Source organism: Danio rerio, chromosome 3 (assembly GCF_049306965.1).
Source record: "Danio rerio strain Tuebingen ecotype United States chromosome 3, GRCz12tu, whole genome shotgun sequence".
Taxonomy (NCBI): Eukaryota; Metazoa; Chordata; class Actinopteri; order Cypriniformes; family Danionidae; genus Danio; species Danio rerio.
In genome coordinates, this window is record NC_133178.1 from 2,395,404 (window position 1) to 2,417,702 (window position 22,299).

The 22,299-nt window shown below is 39.2% G+C and overlaps 4 protein-coding genes across 4 annotated transcripts in view; 3 read left to right on the forward strand and 1 right to left on the reverse strand.

The window, feature by feature from the left end:
* The window catches only part of plbd1a (phospholipase B domain containing 1a), a 364,744-nt gene that overhangs the window by 31,013 nt on the left and 311,432 nt on the right, over positions 1-22,299 (forward strand). The gene's annotated exons all lie outside the window — the stretch shown is intronic.
* LOC100329579 (ecto-ADP-ribosyltransferase 5) lies at positions 775-6,207 on the reverse strand. The gene is made up of 4 exons (XM_073943930.1): positions 6,129-6,207; positions 5,964-6,041; positions 1,785-5,878; positions 775-1,729 (listed from the first exon to the last, which is right to left on the reverse strand). Exons 2-3 carry the CDS (start codon positions 6,009-6,011, stop codon positions 5,090-5,092), a joined length of 837 nt encoding a protein of 278 aa, XP_073800031.1. The 5' UTR covers positions 6,012-6,041; positions 6,129-6,207; the 3' UTR covers positions 775-1,729; positions 1,785-5,089.
* art4 (ADP-ribosyltransferase 4 (inactive) (Dombrock blood group)) lies at positions 8,474-13,849 on the forward strand. The gene is made up of 3 exons (NM_001316762.1): positions 8,474-8,513; positions 12,647-12,726; positions 12,799-13,849. Exons 2-3 carry the CDS (start codon positions 12,670-12,672, stop codon positions 13,588-13,590), a joined length of 849 nt encoding a protein of 282 aa, NP_001303691.1. The 5' UTR covers positions 8,474-8,513; positions 12,647-12,669; the 3' UTR covers positions 13,591-13,849.
* LOC101884769 (GPI-linked NAD(P)(+)--arginine ADP-ribosyltransferase 1) lies at positions 21,181-22,102 on the forward strand. The gene is made up of 2 exons (XM_068218529.2): positions 21,181-21,237; positions 21,314-22,102. The coding sequence occupies exons 1-2, from the start codon at positions 21,181-21,183 to the stop codon at positions 22,100-22,102; spliced, it is 846 nt and encodes a 281-aa protein (XP_068074630.1).

Here is a 22,299-nt window from a genome sequence, read left to right on the forward strand (position 1 = left end):
CAAATTACAGCGATTTATTAATATTGTTATTGTTGTCAGTGCACACTGTGGATTATTCCTATAAAAGTCCATAATTCATATTTTTAAAAAAAAAAAAGGTCAATCATGGGTGATATTGTAATTCTGACCTAAAATGTCAAATTCTTCAGAAAAATGGTCAGTTTTTTTTTTTTTTTTTGATTTATTTATTTAATTTTTTTTTCCATTTGTGCACATTGTGGATTATTTCTATGGAGGCCCCTGAGAACAAAACAACACACTATATTAAAACTGCTGGGTTTTTAAACTCATGTTTGGGTCAATATATGGACAAACCCATCAAACAAATGTTTGGCTCCATTGTTTTTATATCAAGTTTATAACATGAAATTTGGGATTCTGGGGTTCGTGCACACTGCATTATTTATGCAGTGAATATGTAAAAGCCCATGAAAAAAAAGTTAAATAAAATGATCAATCATAAGTGATATTGTAATTTAATTTTAATAATAATAATAAATTATTTTTTTGTGCACACTGTGGATTATTAATATAAAAATGTAAAAATTTAACGGTCGATCGGGATGATATTTGAAGCTCAAAAATCCCAATTAAAGTTGTCATATTTGATTTCTTATTAATGTTGTTATTGTGGTTTGTGCACACTGCATTACTATTAAAACCCCATAAGAAAAAGAAATAAAATAAAATGGTCAATCAAAGGTGATGATATAATTCTGACCTTAAAATCCCAAATTATTATAGTTAGGACTTTTCTTTTTTCTTTTCTTTTCTTTTTTTGTAAGTGCACTCTGTGGATTATTAATATGGAAGCACTCTATAATGAAAGAAAATGCTGGGTTGTTTAAACTCACTTCTGGGTCGATATATGGATCTACAACTGTTGGGTTAATTTTTTCAATTAAGTTTATAGCATCAAAATGTTGTTTCTCCATATGTGACCCAAAATTTGTCACCAGAATTGCTTTAGGAGTATTGTAACTTGTGTGAGTTTTGAGTTTCTGCAAAATAATCCACCGGTGAGAAGTAAAACAATACGGATTTCATTTCGAATCAAGATTATTTTGCGTACAGAATAATTAGCGTGTGTTAAAGAAAAACCCACTTAATTTTAGACTTTAGATTATTTCTGAAACAGAAACTATATTTTGTGCCTGTCCAGAAAATTCAGCAAATTTAAGACTTTTTTAGTTGTTTAGACCAGAAACAAGACTCCAATGTAGACAATCAATATTTGCAGTGCAATCACTATCACCCTGCTGAACAACACCAGCATGACCATCAGCAGAGCTTCAGATGTAAACGTAGATGATTTTTTATATGATGATGTGTCGTCTCAGGGAACACGAGTCAGACTGAGAAACGTTCAGTGCCTTTGCTGATATCTGTATGTCTTTGATCATCGCTGTCGTAATCATTATCTTCCTCATCAGGATGTTTGTGATCTGTGCTCTTCTCCTTTATTTGACCAATGAATGATTTCCAGCCTCATTACTCACTGTTGTGTGCTGTTTTTGTTGATATTCTTCTTTTTTAACTCTGGTTTTTAGGTGTGGGAACAGAATAATATACAAAACACCATTGAGTTATTAGAAAGTAATGCACTCTAGAAGCTTACCATTGTCTTAACATTGGAAAAGCGCCATTGTCTAACAATTCAATGACTTATCGTAAGTTAGTCCTTATTTATTTTAGACTACAGGTCTGCTGAATGCTTGATTCTGATTGGCTGATGAACACCCTATGGCAGGGGTGTCCAAAATCTGTCCTGTTCATAGGCACACCTGCCTGAAAATTTCTAGTACACCTAGAAAGAGCTTAATCAGCTGGTTAGGTGTGTTTAATTGGGGTTGGAACAAAAACCTGCAGGACACCGGCCCTTCAAGACCGAGTTTGGACACCCCTGCTCTAAGGTGTTTGGTTATTATCAGATAAATACAGCTAAAGTAGTTCCAGCAGGTTTTGAGGTCATTGCAGCTCCATATCCCTCCGCTGAATGATTAGAGGTATTACACAACATCAACAGTCAAAAATGACATGAAAACACAACAGGAGGAGATGTGGGAGAAACTGACTGCATCGCCACCTCGGGTGTGTGTTACGTTCTTATAACTCAACACTCATTATCAATTATTCCTTCAGGTATTGTTCTGCATTAGTGTTTGAAGGAGTAATTGACTCTAAAACAAGCAATAGATGGATGAAGGAAAAGAGGACAGAATGCAGTGAAAGATCTCGATCTGTAATGGGCAAAATAATACTGGATTTAGGAAGATATGGTTTTACGTCCTTGAGTTCCCCTGGTAAACTGCATTTACTCATCCCAGGTGAAAAAATACTATAGTAATGCTTTAGTGTTTTTGAGTCGTGTAGTAAAGTGTTAAAAGAGGTATATATTTTAGTATCTACAACTCAATGTTTATGAAGGCTGTCAAAAAACTGGAATAGTACTGAACTGATAAACTGTAATAGTATACTTTAATACACCACCGTTTACTGTAGTAAAAACTGTAGTATATTATACCATATAGTTGTGGAAAACTAGAGTATTGGGTAATTTGCTTATATTACTGTAGTTGTGCTACCATAGCAACTGTGTAGTATAATCGCAACAGATCAATCGCTATAGTTGTCCTGCTACCATAGCAACTGTAGAATCATCGCAACAGATTAATCGCTATATTTGTTGTTACCATAGCAACTGTAGAATCATCGCAACAGATCAATCGATATAGTTGTCCTGCTACCATAGCAACTGTAGAATGATCGCAACAGATTAATCGCTATATTTGTTGTGTTACCATAGCAACTATAAAATCAGAGCAACAGATCAACGCTATAGTTGTCATGTTACCATAGCAACTGTAGAATCATCGCAACAGATCAATTACTAAAGTTGTTCTGCTACCATAGCAACTGTAGAATCATCGCAACAGATCAATCGCTAAAGTTGTTCTGCTACCATAGCAACTGTAGAATCATCGCAACAGATCAATCGCTAAAGTTGTTCTGCTACCATAGCAACTGTAGAATCATCGCAACAGATCAATCGCTATAGTTGTCACGTTGCTATAGCAACTGTAAAATCATCGCAACAGATCAATCGCTATAGTTGTCACGTTGCCATAGCAATTACTGCTGCCACTGCACCGATCCGCCTGTCAATCTCACGCTCCATCCTTCCCTCACTCATGAACAAAACACAGAGATACTTGAGCTCCTCCACCTGGGGTAAGGACTTTTATCTCCAACCTGGAGATGGCAAACCACCTTTTTCCAGTGGAGCACCATGGCCTCGGACTTGGAGGTGCTGATTCTCATCACGTCACACTCAGCTGCAAACTGCCCCAGTGCATGCTGAAGGTCCATGTTCAATGAAGCCACAGAACAACATCGTTTGCGAATAACAGAGATGAAATTCTGTGGTCCCCGAACCGGACCTCCTCCAGTCCAAGTCTGCACCTTGAAATTCATTCATTCATTCATTCATTCATTTATTCATTCATTCATTTTCTTGTCGGCTTAGTCCCTTTATTAATTTTGGGTCGCCACAGCGGAATGAACCGCCAACTTATCCAGCTAGTTTTTACACAGCTGATGCCTTTCCAGCCGCAACCCTTCTCCGGGAAACATCCACATTCACACACACACTCATACACTACGGACAATTTAGCCTACCCAATTCACCTGTACCGCATGAACTGTGGGGGAAACCCACGCGAAGGCAGGGAGAACATGCAAACTCCACACAGAAACGCCAAATGACCCAGCCGAGGCTCACCTTGAAATTCTGTCCATAAAAATTAGAAACAAAATTGGTGACAAAGAGCAGCCCTGCCGAAGTCCAACCGGCACTGGACACAAGTCTGGCTTATTGCTGGCACTGCAAACCAAACTCCTACTCTGTTCATACAGAGAGGAGACAGCCCTTAACAGAGCACTTCTGACCCAAAACTCACACAGCACCCTCCACAGAATGCAACGAGGAACACGGTCGAATGCTTTCTCCTAGTCTACAAAACACACAAATCGATATATTAAACTAATCAATCTTTTGCCCGACTTTTAATTAGTCATTTCAAAATATTAAATAAGACATTTAATAACTTTGTTTTCATTATTAGTTATGAGCTTAAAAAAGTTGGCTAGAATTCTGCATTATAGTCTATAGAGAGAAATAACAGATGAAGCGAGACCGCATCGGATCATGAAGCAGATCAGTGTGAATCTTTCTCTGTTCAGAAATGAACACAACAATCAGCCTAATACAACATATTATAAGATTAAAATATGAAAAAATGATCAGATGGTAATTTCTGTCAATTGTCCTTACAGATAAACAGCTCTCGGTGATATTTCAGCATGCTTTCACTTTCGTATTAGACATGAATCATGGTGAGTGATTTGTTGGTCTTTTTATTATTCACACAGTGTATCTTTTCTGAGTGCATCCAACTTTAGAATTGCTAATATGCTCCCAAAATCGCAGGACGACTTGTTAGACTGTGGTAAGTGATCACTGTGTTTTTACTCTGTTTACCAGAATAAAGTGATCTGTCCAAGGCGTGATTTGGAGTCAGATCTGATCTATACTGTACACAATGCAGAGGAAACCGAGTACTAACCTTTACCCGTGTATTATGTTGTCTTGACAGATCAGAAATATGTTATGTAAATATATAAAAAATCACAAGATGCAGTCGTGTTTTTCCATTAGTTTTTATTTTCACTGAAACTTAAAATAACAGCATGTTGTTCATCAAAGAGAAATCGGGAGAGAGAAAAACTATCTGAGAGATGGATTTGCTTTAAAAACAAAGGTGCTTTTAATGATGTGATCAAACCCAAGAAACATGCAGTACCCACACAGAAATATGACCCATGGCAGTATTTGCATTTTACATACAGTTAATGACATACACGTTCATATTTGGATTTTTACACATATAATTTCATTTTAAAATAATGTCAAGCTTACATTATTATTTTTTTGTCATTGTAATTACAAATACGTACATGCGTGTTAGCAACAATTTGATATCCGTGTTCGTATAATTCAAGGTATTTTTAAATGAAAGGGCTTAGCTGGCTAGTACTTAAACACGTAGCAAAGTAAAGCTGAAATTGACACAACACTGAGGAAAGCAACTGGTTTCCCACTGCTGGATGCGGCGGCACAGTTGACATTGCTTACTATTCTGACACTGCTCAAAGTAAACACAGAGTCACACCACAGATTCGGGTCATCTGTTTTAGTCTTGACAGCTGTGACTGTGAACGTCTCATAAGGGGGAATCAGCACCTCTTGTTCTAAAGGATATTTAGAGTACTTCTGCACATCAGCACCTTGACAAGTGTAGATCACAAAGCAAGACTTGTCTCCAAATTTAATTGCTACTGCTCGTTTAAAAGAGGAGGATGCAAATGATCCGAAACGAACCTCTTTGCCAACAACATTCTTGGTGCTGTACGTGAATTTTGTACCCCGATATGATGTCTTACACACGCCTTGGTTTTTTCTCAGAATCTGTACGGCTTCCGTTAACCAAAAGTGAAGTGAATACCAGCTGTATTTCTTAGCTTTGTATCTGTTCTTATCACTACTGACAGCCTTATTGAACGTGCTGTACACTCGATCATCAGTGTACACATAAATGGCGATTGAATGATTCATTTTCAAGTTTGCATCTGTTGGAGTTTTGGCTTTCTTTACACCGTCTTCCCAAGCTTTTGTGAAATTAGATTTAGGATCAGATGTTTCCTTCTTCATATACACCGTCGTCACCATACGAGTCATGTTATTAACGCAGCCCTCATATTGATCATCAACAGATTTCAGCGCCATATCCAGATTCTTTGCTTCAGCTGTCGTGAGATCCTGCAGCAATGATGATGATAATAAGGCTACTGAGCACATCATGAACACTGATGTCTTTAATATTCACACTGAAACTGGACCTCACCTGTCCAAGAGCTGCTAAAATCAGAAGAGCTTTAATGATTGGCAGCATCTTGATCCAATCAAAACCCTCAGAATAGAGCTGGAGGAAGTACAGAAACGTAGAGCTTTTAATGCAGAATCACAAATTATTTGGTAATGTTATGATCACTCTTAATCTTTAACCTACCGAAGAATACTGCTGTCGATTTAATCTTCTTTTTTTTTCCAGGAGCAGTGATAAGATCAGAAGGTGGTGATGATTGTCATTCAGCCATGTCCAGACAAAAACGACGACTGAGATGAGAATTGTAGCACTTTTTGCTATTTATATGAAGTTGGATGGAAGTGTTTAATCATTATGCGAGAGTTCACTTTCGCATGTGTTCATTTTCTTCGACCAGGTAGCAGTGCCAGGAAATGTAAACGAAAGTGGTTTACAAAAAAATTATCTTTATGACTGGATCTTTATTGCACTGTTTAAATAAAGGTGCACGTTATTGTGCTACAGTCAAAAGGGTGGACAGTAGATATGCATGTGTAAACTTGCAGCTACACAATATATAGTGTACATTTCAAAAAGGTGATGGTAATGTGTGCCATACATCTACAATGAATCGATCTGTTCATTATAAACATTAAGAATAGTTTGTGTATTGCCTAAAGGGTCACGCATGTGCTGAGCTGTTGACAGTCGTATATGTGTCACACACTGCTAAAAACACTATTAGGACACATATATCTCGCTAAAGAGTGAAAATCGGTTGTTTTTACCATATTTCCAGCAAATTCGTACTTCCTGTTTGAAATTAATTTTTGAAGCTGCGTCACGGCCATGAGATCTTAGAGTGTGTTCCAGTGTGTAGACTGAACGTCTGTACCTGGGAGTCCCGTATTACGTCTCTGAGTGTGCTGCATTCATTCATGAGTAAGGCTTGGTTCAAACTAATCAGCGCGCTCCACTATGTTTGCGCTGCAACTTCATTAATATGCATGTTAGCTTCAAAGACTGTACGTGAAACCGTGTTCAGACGGCAGAGAGAAGGCACGTCATGTTGCCAAAAGTAGTGGGAAAGAAGAAGAATTGTTTGGAGATACGGGTCGTCAGTGTTGTGTTTATAATGTGCTGCAGTGAAGGTTTTGTTTCTGAAAGATCCACTGTAAATACTTTTCTGTCGTAAACATGTGAACACTGTAAGCAAACTATTGCAAACTATTGTTAGTAAATCCAAACGTGAGCGATTCTGAGCGTGAAACCTGGCGTACGCAAAGTTTTTGTGCGTACGCAGCGTTGATACATGAGGCCCCTGATGTTTCTGCTCCCTCTCTTATGTGTTTTTTTTTATTTTTTTTTTATATTTTCAGCCTAATGATGGCTTGCTTGACTGATAGTGACAGCTCTTTGGATCATCCTAAGTGTTGACAGTAACAGATTTCAAATACAAATAGCACACTTGAAATGAACTGTGGACCTTTTATCTGCTAGTTATAATTGGGATAATGAAGGAGTAACACACACCTGGTCATGGAACAGCTGAGAATTTCCCTTTGGACCAGTCGAGGAAGCCAAAATTCCATCAGAACGCAAGTAACACAAAGAGGGTTTCTTTTCATTGCTGAAACTGGTGTGAATTATATTTAAGTAGTAAAGAATAGCGAAATATTCTTTCTCTCAGGTTGCCATGCTAAGAACTTAGCAAATGCTAGAAGATGAATCCACTCAGTCTAAACTCTCCTCAAACTGCTTGTGCGTGTGTGTATGTATGTGCGTTTGTTTGTTTTATGTAGATTAGTACTTTGTGTTATAGAGTAGCAATAAACTTTTGTTTGGTTTTAAGATCCGTGTTGGTGTGTTGTGTGCTTTATAAGTTAATATCTCAGCTTCAGATACTGCTACCCTGCTCATTAAATAATTAGATTCTGTTTTTATATTGTTATTGTTGGCCACATAATAATATAATACAGGATTGCTTTACATTAAACGTTCTATTTGCTGGACAAATACAGAGGTTAAGTGTAAGCTTTGAATAATTCAATGTGACTCATGTTTGAATCTTTAGATTCGAATCCCCTGGTTTAAATGTGATCTAAGCCAAAGAGCTGATTATTACATTATTCACTTAAACTCAATTCTTAGGAATTAAATTGCAGACCGATTCCAAATCTGTCTCCTCTGTCAAAGATACTAGGATCACACAAAGCTGTTCATTAACAGCTTGCAAGGGAGCATGCAGTAAATTAAGAGTATCCCAAGGCTCAGCTCGCGGATCATTACATTTTACATGTTATTTGTGAGATTCTGTATGCTAATTGTGAGGTATTTATAGATTTTTTAAAATTATAATTTCTTTGGAGATATACACAAACATACAACTCCACACAGAAAAGCAGCATTAGAGTATGTAAAGATGGGTCTTGCTTATCTCACACACACCCACATTACTTACCATAATACAAAGTCAACTTCCTTATCTCTTGGATTAAACATTATTATCCACGTATTTACTTACTGTGCTGAGCTTCTCCCCTCACCATTGCTCCTGAGCTGCCGACAAATAAAGGTCTATAATCTCAGGTAAGTTTGTATATCAGTTAGCATTCCAGAATTAATTAATTATTTCAAACACATTTGCTGGGAAATACCTGTTCTATGAATATTGTCTTCTTATTTTTAACATCTTTGTTACTAGAAAATGCTTTTCTTAATTTCAGTCTTTGTGTCTTTGTGTGTGTGTGTGAGTGTGTGTGTGTGTGTGTGTGTGTGTGTGCTTTGGGGAAAAGTAGTTTAAGGAATAGATTTAGAATTTGTTTTTGAATGGGTCTCTATTTTCTCTTGAAACAATTTTAAGCTTAATTTTTAAGGGTTGTTGGCACTCTAGGCTAGATATTAACAGTAGATGACACTCAAGGCTAGCTTGTAATAGCTGACTGCATAGGCTCAGATAGTGATTTTAAGATTAACCAATTTTTTTCTGGTTTTAACCAATTCTAAACTTAGTTTTTAAGAGTGTCTGGCACTATAGGCTAGTATTTGCTCTAGGCTAGTTTTTAACAGCTAAAAGTGCTCTAGACCAACAGTGGACTTCACTCTACAGGCTAGATTTTAACAGTAGGTGGTGCTCTAGGCTGTTGTTTAACAGCAAACTGCATTCTACAGGCTAGATTTTAACAGTAGATGGTGCTCTAGGCTGGTGTTTAACAGCAAACTACACTCTAGGCTAGATTTTAACAGTAGGCGGCACTGTAGGATGGTGTTTAACAGCAGATGGCGCTCTATAGGCTAGTGTTTGCTCTAGGCTCGATTTTAACAGCTAAAAGCGTTCTAGGCTAGTTTATAACAGCTAAAGATGCTTTAATCTAGATTTCAACAGTAGCCGGCGCTCTAGGCTGGTATTTAACAGCAGACGGTGCTCTATAGGCTAGTTTTTGCTCTAGGCTAGTTTTTAACAGTGAGTGGTGCTCTAGGCTGGTGTTTAACTGCAGACTGCACTCTAGGTTCGATTTTAACAGCAGATGACGGCACTCTAGGCTAGATTTTAACAGTAGGTGGTGCTCTAGGCTGGTGTTTAACAGCAGATGGTACTCTATAGGCAAGTTTTTAACAGCAGACGGTGCACTGGGCTGGTATTTAACAGCAGATGGTGCTCTAGGCTAGATTTTAAGAGTAGTTAGTGCTTTAGGCTGGTGTTCAACTGCAGACTGCACTCAAGGTTTAATTTTAACTGCAGATGATGGCACTCTAGGCTAGATTTTAACAGTAGGTGGCGCTCTAGGCCGGTGTTTAACGGAAGATGGCACTCTAGGCTAGTTTTTAACAGCAGACGACTCTCTATAGGCTAGTTTTTAACAGCAGACGGTAGTCTATAGACTAGTTTTTACAGCAAACAGTGCTCTAGGCTTGTGTTTATTAGCATACTGCACTCTAGGCTAGATTTTAAAAGTAGGCGGCACTCTAGGCTGGTGTTTAACAGCAGACCGTGCTCTATAGGCTAAATTTTAACTGCAGACGGCGCTCTATAGGCTAGGTTTTAACTGCAGATGGTGCTCTATAGGCTAGTTTTTAACAGCAGGTGACGCTCTAGGTTAGTGTTTAACAGCAGACTGCACTGTAGGCTAGATTTTAACAGTAGGCGGTGCTCTAGGCTGGTCTTTAACAATAGAGGGTGCTCTATAAGCTAGTTTTTAACAGCACAGCGCTCTCGGCTGGTATTTAACAGCAGACGGTGCTCTATAGGCTAGTTTTTTCTCTAGGCTAGTTTTTAACAGTGAGTGGTGCTCTAGGCTGGTGTTTAACTGCAGACTGCACTCTAGGTTCGATTTTAACAGCAGATGACTACACTCTAGGCTAGAATTTAACAGTAGGTGGTGCTCTAGGCTGGTGTTTAACAACAGATAATACTCTATAGGCAAGTTTTTAACAGCAGACGGCGCTCTAGGCTAGTGTTTAACAGCAGATGTTACTCTATGGGCAAGTTTTTAACAGCAGACGGTGCACTGGGCTGGTATTTAACAGCAGATGGTGCTCTAGGCTAGATTTTAAGAGTAGTTAGTGCTTTAGGCTGGTGTTCAACTGCAGACTGCACTCAAGGTTTAATTTTAACTGCAGACGGCGCTCTATAGGCTAGGTTTTAACTGCAGATGGTGCTCTATAGGCTAGTTTTTAACAGCAGGTGACGCTCTAGGTTAGTGTTTAACAGCAGACTGCACTGTAGGCTAGATTTTAACAGTAGGCGGTGCTCTAGGCTGGTCTTTAACAATAGAGGGTGCTCTATAAGCTAGTTTTTAACAGCACAGCGCTCTCGGCTGGTATTTAACAGCAGACCGCGCTCTATAGGCTAGTTTTTGCTCTAGGCTAGTTTTTAACAGTGAGTGGTGCTCTAGGCTGGTGTTTAACTGCAGACTGCACTCTAGGTTCGATTTTAACAGCAGATGACGGCACTCTAGGCTAGATTTTAACAGTAGGTGGTGCTCTAGGCTGGTGTTTAACAGCAGATGGTACTCTATAGGCAAGTTTTTAACAGCAGACGGCGCTCTAGGCTAGTATTTAACAGCAGATGTTACTCTATGGGCAAGTTTTTAACAGCAGACGGTGCACTGGGCTGGTATTTAACAGCAGATGACGGCACTCTAGGCTAGATTTTAACAGTAGGTGGTGCTCTAGGCCGTTGTTTAACAGCAGATGGCACTCTAGCCTAGTTTTTAACCGCAGATGACTCTCTATAGGCTAGTTTTTTAACAGCAGACGGTAGTCTATAGACTAGTTTTTACAGCAAACAGTGCTCTAGGCTTGTGTTTATTAGCATACTGCACTCTAGGCTAGATTTTAAAAGTAGGCGGCGCTCTAGGCTGGTGTTTAACAGCAGACCGCGCTTTATAGGCTAGATTTTAACTGCAGACGGCGCTCTATAGGCTAGGTTCTAACTGCAGATGGCGCTCTATAGGCTAGTTTTTAACAGCAGACGGCGCTCTAGGTTGGTGTTTAACAGCAGACTGCACTGTAGGCTAGATTTTAACGGTAGGCGGTGCTCTAGGCTGGTCTTTAACAATAGATGGTGCTCTATAGGCTAGTTTTTAACAGCAGACAGCACTCTAGATTGGTGTTTAACTGCAGGCTGCACTCTAGGTTCAATTTTAACAGCAGATGGCGCTCTAGGCAGGTGTTTAACAGCAGAAGATGCTCTAGGCTAGTTTTTAACAGCAGGTGGTGCTCTATAGGCTAGTTTTTAACAGCAGATGGCACTCTATACGTTCGTTTTTAACAGCATATGGCGCTCTAGGCTGGTGTTTAACAGCAGACAACTCTCTAGGCTAGTGTTTAACAGCAGATGTTGCTCTAAAAGCTAGTTTTTAACAGCAGAACCCGCTCTAAGCTAGTGTTTCATAGCAGATGGCACTCGATAAGCTAGTTTTTAACAGCAAAGGGTCCTCTGGGCTGGTGTTTAACAGCAGATGGCGCTTTAGGCTAGTTTTCAACTGCAGGCAGTGCTCTAGGCTAGTGTTTAACAGCAGACAGCGCTCTAGGGTAGTGTTTAACAGCATACAACTCTATAGGTTAGTGTTTAACAGCAGACAAAGCTCTATGGGCTAGTTTTAACAGCAGATGGGGCTCTATGCTAGTATTTAGCAGCAGACAGTGCTCTAGGCTTGTTTTTAACAGCAGACGGTTCTCTATAAGCTAGTGTTTAACAGCAAACGGCGCTCTAGGCTAATTTTTAATAGCAGACGGTGCTCTATAAGCTAGTGTTTAACAGCAGACGGTGCTCTAGGTTAGTTTTTAACAGCAGACGGTGCTCTAGGCTAGTTTTTACAGCAGATGGTCCTCTAGGCTAGTTTTTGACAGCAGATGATGCTCTAGGCTAGTTTGTAACAGCAGATAGCAGACTAGGCAATTTTTTAACAGCAGATGATGCTCTAGGCTAGTTTTTAACAGCAGATAGCAGACTAGGCTACTTTTTAACAGCAGACGTTGCTCTAGGCTAGAGTTGAATAGCAGACGGTGCTCATTATGAACACTCCGAAGGTTTGTTAAAAACTTTATTAATTATTATTTTACGTTCAAGTGGTATTTGTAATGAATTAGATGCAGACAGAGTATACTCTTTGCAAGACATTGTGATAAAAAAGTTGTATAATATTATACTTTAATATTATAGGATTAATTGAGACAGAGGACTCTGATTGTCAGTTGTGTTTCTACTTGTCTTCCAGCATCATCATAGAGATTTGCCAGAATGGAGATTTTATGTTTTGTTGAAGCTCTTCTCCTGATTTTAGCAGCTCTTGTACAGGTAAGAGTTTCAGAGTTAATATCACAGATATGAATATTCATGATGTGCTCATTCTGCTCATTATTTCTGCAGGATCACTCGAGCACAGCAGCAGATGGACAGAGTTTTCCTCTGGACATGGCGCTGAGTTCAGTGGATGATCAATATGAGGGCTGTTCTGCAGAAATGGCGACTCTGGTGAAGACCGAATTTCTGGAGAAGGAAAGATCTGCATCTGCTAACTTTAATAAAGCCTGGCAAGAAGCTGAAGAGAACTCTGTGAAGCCAGAGGACAACCTAACGAGGAATCATTCCATCGCCATTCACATCTACACCAATAAAGATGCAAAGGTGTACAGTTCATTAAACAGCGCGACACGTACCGGCAAGCACGCGTACACCGACGGGACGTTTGCATGGCACTCACTTCACTTCCTGCTAACAGACGCCATACAGATCCTCAAGAAAACCCAAGATTCATGCTATCTAGCTTATCGGGGCACCAGTGACAAATTTGAGCTAAAGTCTGAAGAGGTCCGCTTGGGCTCATTTGCGTCCTCTTCTCTGGACCGAGCGGTCATTCAGGAGTTTGGAAATACCTCTTGTTTTGAGATCTACACGTGTGAAGGGGCTGATCTGACCAAATACTCAAAGTATCCTGAGGAGAAAGAGGTGCTGATTCCTCCGTACGAGAGGTTTCGAGTCGTGGCTGTGAGGAACCAGACGCATGAGGAGGATCTGTGGTGTGAAACTGTGTTTGTGCTGAACAGCAGCAGCTCCATGAGTGACCTGAACTGTGCTTTATTCAACAGCGGACACCACACTGCCTTCTGTAAGCTGCTATTAATAGTGCTAATCTTATTTTACGTAGTGTTTACATGCTAACTGCTTAATATGAGATTAATTAATTTGGTCCTGCTTTATATTAAGTGGTCTACTACACTTTAAGGTAATTAACAGCTCTGTATTTTGTTATTCACAAATGTTTTTGGTTTGTTTACGGTTGTGAATTGCATTATGGGATGTTGATCTCTGCTTTGTCCACTTTTAATGTTTAATTGAACAGTTTATCAATGACTCTTACTGAGATTGTTGTACTTTTGAAATTATAAAATGTATAATAAATCATATTTAGAGAAATAAACAAGAAAATGAAGTTTATTACAAGGGTTTTGTAGCGTAATATACAACACCAACCTAGACGATATAGCACTGCACACTATTAAACACTGTAGAGATTTATTTATATGTAAAGATTCATTTGAACAGGGCTTGAAAAGATTCGACTCTTTAAATACGAACAAAAGGATCATCCAGCGATCGTTTGGATGGTTGACTTTAATTATGGCTATTGCTATCAAAATATAAACGATTAAGCATGTTTAAGCAGGGTCGAAATAAAGACTCATAAACATTCACAGGTACCTTTCTTTATCAACCCGGGCTCATTGTGGAAACGTAGCCCCGCGGACGTTTCTGCGGACCGCGTTTTACGTCCCGGGAGGTACGCATTCGAGCGGTTTTTGTTTTCGCGGATCCGTGAGAGGCTGCTGTGCGCGCTTTTTCTCGGGAGCAAAAAGCCGCCGGATCAGCCGACTCGGCCACCCTCCTCTTCCTCCTCCTCCTTCCCTAAACCCGAGCGACGGTTCGCAAAAGCCGTCCAGAAAAAAACAAAAAACAAAAGCCCTCGTCTTCGATTTCGACCGTGTTTTCGGATCCTGCCGCATTCTCACCCTTATTTTTCAGATTCTGTTTTTCGTCTTACCTGATTTTCGGAACCGCTGTTCCCCGGACTTGATCCCGGTCGTCGTCCACCGCGGCCGGCTCCTCCTCCTCCTCCAGGGCCTCCGCTCCGCCGACGCAACGCTGTGAGCTAAGTGGACAAACTGGTTGCATCGGGAAAGCCCTCCACTCGGAGGCGAGCCGTCGGCTGGCGAGCGCAAAGAGGAGGGGCGGAGCGGTGCCACACCGCCCCGCAGCGTTCGCTCGAAAAAAGCTAAACGCGGCCTTACGTAAATCACGTCCTCCAGAAACGGCCTCGGGGCTACGTTTCCAGAATGAGCTTGGGTTGTTCTTTATACAAAACACTTTATTGACTAATCTAACAGAAACTAACACTTGCACAAACACACATTCATACAAGTGTAGAGAAGAGTAAAGAAAGTAAAATGAGAGTTGAGAGAGTGTAATGATGAAAAACCTCGGATTTTGTAAGACCAAATCAAGCGAACCAAAAATAATAATTTCAACCCTTCTATGGTCTCTTTAGATTTGCATTTAGTTTACACCAGTTCAGATGTGCAGTAGTCTGGAAGAGTTACTTGCGTTCCTTTTGTGATGTGAAGAAATTCTCTCTGTTGAGGACGTGGCTGGCTGATTGTTATTTGTCCTCGTGAGGCTTGGAGTGGGGTGGAGTCGGTCATTTCAAGTTTGAAGCAGCAACAGGGCGAGTCGTGTTGACTACTGGTTTGCGTATAAATTCTGTATATGTACTTTAATACATTACATTTTTGTATATATTATGAATATGTTGCTTGTGCCCATAAGGCCTATTGGTTAATCCGGCCCTGCTTAAAGGGAGATGAGACTCTGATTGGTTTAATGCACATTATGCTCAAAATACACCCATAACTCATTAAGAGAATAAGCACAACCCTTTAAGACCATGCGCTGGGTGCACAGACCGTTTTTCCCATTCTTAAAACAGCAAAAGTGGATTCAGACGTCCTCTTAGTTTACCTGCACCATGCACTTTAGATCACTTGTCTATATCAATAAAATTCAGACATGGCCTTGTTGCACCTTGCACTATAGAGCACTCACATTATGCTAACAGAATCATGCCCAGGCTAGTTTCCCGGTTCGTTTGAGAAGTAAGAGTACACTAAACTGTGCCCAAGTGCGTTTCCTGGTTCGTTTAAGAAGTAAGAGTGCTCTTAACCATGCCCAGGTGCATTTCCCGGTTCATTCGAGAAGTAACAGTGCTGTGAACCATACTCGGGTGTGTTTCCCGGTTCGTTTAAGAAGTAACAGTGCTCTGAACCGTGCCCAGGTGCGTTTCCTGGTTCGTTTAAGAAGTAAGAGTGCTCTTAACCATGCCCAGGTGCGTTTCCCGGTTCGTTTAAGAAGTAACATTGCTCTGAACCGTACCCAGGTGCATTTACTGGTTCGTTTAAGAAGTAACAGTGCTCTTAACCGTACCCAGGTGCATTTACCGGTTCGTTTAAGAAGTAAGAGTGCTCTGAACCATACCCAGGAACATTTTTTGGATTGTTTGAGAAGAGTGCTCTAAACCGTGCCCAGGTGCGTTATCTGGATTGTTTGAGAGGTAAGAGTGCTGTGAACTGTGCCCAGGCGTATTTTCTGGATCGTTTGAGAAGTGTGAGTGATGTGAATCAGGCTCAGGCGGGGTTCAGGTGGTCAGCCCTGGCCCGGTTGGAAGAGGTGTGCCAGAGCGTGTGTGCACTCACACTACAAGCGTACAGTGTCTAAGCCCGAAACTAAAGACGAGACGTGACTTTTAAGGGACTGTTTCATATTGATTTAATAATCATTCTTAATGTTCAATGAACACAAACTGTCGTAGTTTATTAAGTGTATGTCATATGTAATAGGGCTGCACGATATTGGAAAATTTAACATTGCGATAATTCTTATTCTGCGATATATATTGCAATATGAATACAATTTCACTAAATGAGGGGAATATCTGTATATGGGCAGAATCTATCATTGATTGGGATGATTCTGTATAGGAGTGCATGAAATATAAGGTGTGCGTTATTTTCACATTTTCAACAGATGTACATCACCTAGTGTACTTTTTTAAAAAGAGGAACAACAATATAATCACACTTTCTTGATTGTTGCTGGTTTTCCCTGTTGGAAAGTGGCACATTTTGTGAATTTTTATTTATTTATTTATTTTTTTTATCATCAGTTGTCAGCATTATCCCTTTAGATAGTCCTGTGCAGAAGAGTTTCTGTCTTTTATATGGAGTTCAGTGGAGTAAAACAGCAGATTATAGTGTGTGTGTGTGTGTGTGTGTGTGTGTGTGTGTGTGTGTGTGTGTGTGTGTGTGCCGAAATGCACTTACTGTGTTTACTTTGTTCTGAAAGGGAAAACCAGCAACAATCAAGAATGCATGATTATATGTGATTAAAATAGAAATCAATGAAGCAAAAACAGCATCAATATAACCAAAGGTAGTCAATCTGCCCGGAGTGTATTGTTGAGTGTTTGAAAAATGTTCGAAGCATTTTCCCAAAATATGTGTTAGATAAGATTTGCCAACAAACATCATCCCATTCGTTGCAACACAAAGAAATCTCTGGCCAAATCAAGACCCAAGAGTGGAAGTCAACCCAGAGTGGATGAAAACAACCCAACAGCACACATAAGGGTTAAATGTATTGTGTTTAACTAAGAGTCTGCATTGCATCTTCATCTTCATCATTGAGTCATCATCACTGTCGAGTTGTAACCTGTTTTTTAAGATTGGTTTCTCATGCTCTCTAGTGTGAAACCACTCATAGATCTTACCAAGTGTTTCATTATGACTAAACAGCTTAACACATAAGGGGCACACTTCTTGTCTTCCAGCACAATATTGAGAGGGATTTTAGTTGATAATATGTCCAACACCGTCCAACCCGCTCCAAGCTGGTATTTGAAAAAACATTTGAAAAAAATAAAAAATAAAACAATTATAATAGTAGTAGTATTAATAATGATAAAACAAATTATAGTAATAATAATAATGTAAAACTTTACAGTTTTTCTTGCTTCTCTTGTAAAAAATGTACATTTGAAAAATCATGGATAACAACAATCGCCAAATTGGTTTTCAAATCAATTTCAAAATGGTCCTTCACACCTTTTGATTGAGGTGTTTTGACTAGGTGTTTTAAATCACTTCAGTCATGTGACCTGGAGTTTCGAATCACTTTAGTCATGTGACCTGGTGTTTCAAATAGGGTTGGGTACCGAAACCTGGTGCCATTATAGCACCGGTGCCTAGGTAACTGGTACATACCGGTATTAAATCCGCGTAGGAATTTCGGTGCCTAATTTCGGTGCTGCGGCAAGGACGTTACGCCTGTTTCACACCGCAAGTGAAAGCAGTGCGTGAGCAGAGCGTGCGCAGTGCATATGTCGAGCAGAAGCAGCACGCAGGCATTTGCCTTTGACACCTATTTAAGACCGCAAGCAAAAGCAGTGGGTGAGCAGCGCATATGGAGAGCAGAAGCTGCACGCAGCCATTTGCCTTTTACACCAGCTGCGTCAACAGCAGCGTGCAGCTCTCCGGCAGCTGCTGCAGAGATCAATCTATCTATATTTCTATCTCTATGTCTATTCTATCTAGTTATGAACAGCTCTCGGGTGGAATAACTTGAGTGAACATAAAACAAAGCCGAGTAAAACTTGCTTCCTCTGCTTCAGCTGCACAGCACAGCACACAGCGAGCTCGCATCATCCAGCAAGCGTGTCGAACTACACTACCCACAATACACTTCGCTATGGACTACAACTCTCGTAAATAGCAAGTCTTAAAGCGACCACTCCCCTCTCCTACAACACTCGCGTGCAACTTAAGCAAAACAGATACAAAAATTGTTTTACATTGGGTTTTGTAGTTCGGGCCTAAATAAATGTTTGTTGCAGTTTTTAATCGTTTTAAGTTCATTTGAATGACTATATATAAACCAGTTGATATCATTAACACATTTATTGGGTAAAATTGCTACTTTTTACTGTCATTCAATGTGTTTAGGTCATTATCAATGCACATAAAAACAATAAGAAATAGGACTTATTATGACTCCAGAATAATTATTTTTTTAGGAAACACTGTAAACATTTTCAGAAACATTATTTTAAATGAATCTAAATCTTGTTACTTGTAAAATGTTTTCTTTGTTTTTAAACAATGCAGCAGCGAAATATGACTTAACCTATGTCAGATTGTAAAATGAAAATATTGGTTAGCGTTGGCCAAAGCTGAATAGCTGAAGTTGCAGCGAAGCGACAGCCAACAGAGGATTCTGCTTGGTCTTAAAGCCTTCTTCGATGGGTTATTTTCACTATTTATGATGGCATAGCAGTCAAAATAGGACAATTGAGCTCATGTATGGGACAAATTCTGGACCGCTGTCAGTGAGAGGTGGTTCTTCCGAAACCCCTGAACCAGTGGTGTATTCCTAAAAAAAGTGGTGTACTATTACACCTGACCCTAAATTCAAGTGAAAGTAGGCAAAGAAACAACAATTATATATATATATATATATATATATATATATATATATATATATATATATATATATATATATATATATATATAAATAAATATATATATATATATATATATATATATATATATATATATATATATATATATATATATATATATATATATTTTTTTTTTTTTTTATGATGATGATGATGATGACAATTTTCATTTTTTGGGAAAACTATCCATTTAAAAATAAAAAAATGTAACAAATTTGTTGGTTTTAAAGGGAGATGCTGATAGTCTAATCCTATTTAAGGATTTATGTTTAGCTAACAGTGCCCCCCCCTCAGCAGACTCTGAGACTGGCTGCATGTAGACAGTATGTGGGAGTGGAGAACAGCGCAATTTAAACAAAATGCACCAATTTCAACAAATTAAGATGTGAGTTAAAAAAACATTTGGTATAGGCCTATAGTTAAATGGGACATGAATACACGTAATTCAGGGAAGTTTAATCAGAAAACCGAGGGTATACACAATTATTGATCCTCAGAAGTGGTAATACTCAAACAGCTCGTGGAAGAAAGTAAGAATACTGAGTATATGTGCGTATAGCAAGGACTACACCACTGCCCCGAAAACCCCCCCTGACTACAGGTCTGATCTGTATAATATTCATATGGTCATCACTGTTGAGCTGCTGTGGTGTAAAACAGTGGTTCTCAGAGTAGGGATCGCGGGACAATGGGGGCTTGTTGCTTGGTGATTTCCAAAAATCTCTTATATTTTATTAAACTATTAGAATGATCATATTTTGTCAGTTATTATATTTTATTTGAGACCCCTGGGGTTATGCTAGATTAACATCACAGCAATAGCATTAGTTACAGCAGATACGGTACAATATTAAACTTTGACACCCATATGGCACTCACATACATTAAAAAATAAGGCCACGACTGAACGAGGAGGATGATCTCCAAGTGGCTCAAAGTCCCTAAAATTAAACCAAGAATAGTCTTGTGCTGTAAACATTGTACGAGGTTAATATTAACTGAAGTTTAACAAACTAATTTCGAGAGGAGCACGTGATATGATTGAGCATTGCTGGCCACTCATCCGTAATCAGTAATAATCCAATCAGAATGATCCTAGCTTAATATAAATGGATCACTTTCTCCTTATTGCTCTATCTTCTTCTCCTTTTTCTCCCCTTCTAACGGGGGAGCGATCGAGACCTACCTGATATCGGATATGCTTCTAGACTGGGCGGGAGCCCTGAGCTCAAATATCTCCAAGCTCAGGGTTCTCTCCCGGGACAGCATGCCAAACCTGCTATAAATGCCAAGCATATCTAAGTTGGAACTGTTGATATTAAACAAATGAATAATGATTATAAAAAATATACATGGTCGTAAGACTGTTGCCCTTTTTTGTGTTGACAATATGCTTATGTTTATGTAGTTCCTATTGTTGTGAGTGCACTATTGTGTGCAATATTTGTATGCTTATAACTAGGAATCCCACACGAAATCTGCCTGTGCAGAATTCGGCAGATTTTTAGCCCATCATTAATTCTGTTTATTTACTTGAGTAAATGTGTGTAAATCTATATTTATTCAGGTTTTTTTGCATTTTAAACATTAAATAAAAGTTGACAATGTGTTACTTTTTATTTCATATCTTAAGGTTTTTGTTATGATACTCCCAAAATAATTCCTCAGAAATCTGCAGATTTGTACCAAAACTTTCAGCAGAAATATCAAAAAGCATCCGCAGATTCTGTCTGGCCCTACTTATAACCAAACTTCGAGCATGTGAGTCACTAGAGTTGTTATTTTAGGGGTGGTGGGCTGAAAAGTTTGAGTACCCCTGGTGTAAAGCATCAGTCTGGCTGGTGTGAAACCACACATGTAGACCTCAGAGGTGTTGCATTAATGATTAAACTCTGTAGAGGAGCAGAATGCATCAAGTTCACACTTCAGCTCAGACACACACACACACACACACACACACACACACACACACAGTAATATAGGTATATAACAACTTTCAAAGTCTGAAGAGTCATTGTCAAACAGCAAGAGACGTTTCTCATCTGATCTCATTGCACTGAATCTAAAGAAAACACCAGAATCACAGGTGATTTTTAATATATTATTCAAATCTTATAGACATATTCATGCTGACATGTGAATCAACCGCTTGTCTTCCAGCACAGTATTGAGAGAGATTTGTCAGAATGGAGATGTTGAGGATCACTGAAGCTCTTCTCCTGATGTTAGCAGCTCTTCTCCAGGTGAGATTGAGTTTCAGAGTTAATATCACAGATATGAATATTCATGATGTGCTCATTCTGCTCATCATTTCTGCAGGATCACACCAGCGCCGCTGCAGAAGCACAGGATTATCCTCTGGATATGGCGCTGAATTCAGTGGATGATCAATTCTCCATCTGCAGAGCCAAAATGTCACGTCTGGTGGAGAAAACCTATCTGAAAGAGGAAAGATTGAACTCAAATAGATTTAATGAGCTTTGGCAAGAAGGTGAACAGAAAGCGGTGCAGAATATTTCCACAATGTTTGATAAGAATCATTCGATTGCCATCTATGTTTATACGTACGCTAGTGAGGATATTAATAAGGTTGTATATCCTCAATTCAATGAAGACACTCGTAATGGCAAACAGAACTACATAGACAAGAGATACAGATGGTATTCACTTTACTTTCTGTTGACTGATGCCGTTCAGATTCTGAGGAAGGAGCAAAAAAACAAGTGCTATGACACTTTCCGAGGTACAAATTTGACATTTAATCTCCACAAGTCTAAGAAAATTCGCTTTGGCTCGTTTACATCCACGTCTCTCAACAATTTTGAAGCAAAAAAGTTTGGCAAAGTTTCTTGCTTTAATATCCACACTTGTGAGGGTGCTAATGTGGCTAAATATTCGCAAATTCCTCATGAACAAGAGGTGCTGATTCCTCCATATGAGAAGTTTAGAGTGGCCGCTGTCTTAAATAAAAAAGATGGTTGTAAAACTGTGTACAAACTGAAGCGCTCTGGGAAAAGAAGTGATCTGGACTGTGCTCTGTTCAAGAAAAATACACTCTTTCCCCAAACTCTTGACCAAGCTGACAGGGGTTCGCAGATCATTCTGTAACAAACATAATAGTATTGAATAATGCATTTGGAAGATACTTGTAAGGTTAAAAAATATTCTTAGAACATTATAATGTGACATATATATGTGAGAAAAATCATGGATCGATATGACAGTGGTGTTAGGTAAGTTTTCCATACATTAAAAGAAGAAAAAAGCCAGAGGATTTCTGTGATTTAAATTTTTTTATGTATTAA

Bases quoted from the DNA above. Each gene is read 5' to 3' on its own strand.
- art4 (NM_001316762.1), top strand. From the start codon at position 12,670: ATGGAGATTTTATGTTTTGTTGAAGCTCTTCTCCTGATTTTAGCAGCT. The intron at 12,727-12,798 runs GTAAGAGTTTCA...TTATTTCTGCAG, and splicing joins TTTTAGCAGCTCTTGTACAG to GATCACTCGAGCACAGCAGC.
- LOC101884769 (XM_068218529.2), top strand. From the start codon at position 21,181: ATGGAGATGTTGAGGATCACTGAAGCTCTTCTCCTGATGTTAGCAGCT. The intron at 21,238-21,313 runs GTGAGATTGAGT...TCATTTCTGCAG, and splicing joins TGTTAGCAGCTCTTCTCCAG to GATCACACCAGCGCCGCTGC.
- LOC100329579 (XM_073943930.1), bottom strand. From the start codon at position 6,011: ATGCTGCCAATCATTAAAGCTCTTCTGATTTTAGCAGCTCTTGGACAG. The intron at 5,879-5,963 runs GTGAGGTCCAGT...TCATTGCTGCAG, and splicing joins TTTTAGCAGCTCTTGGACAG to GATCTCACGACAGCTGAAGC.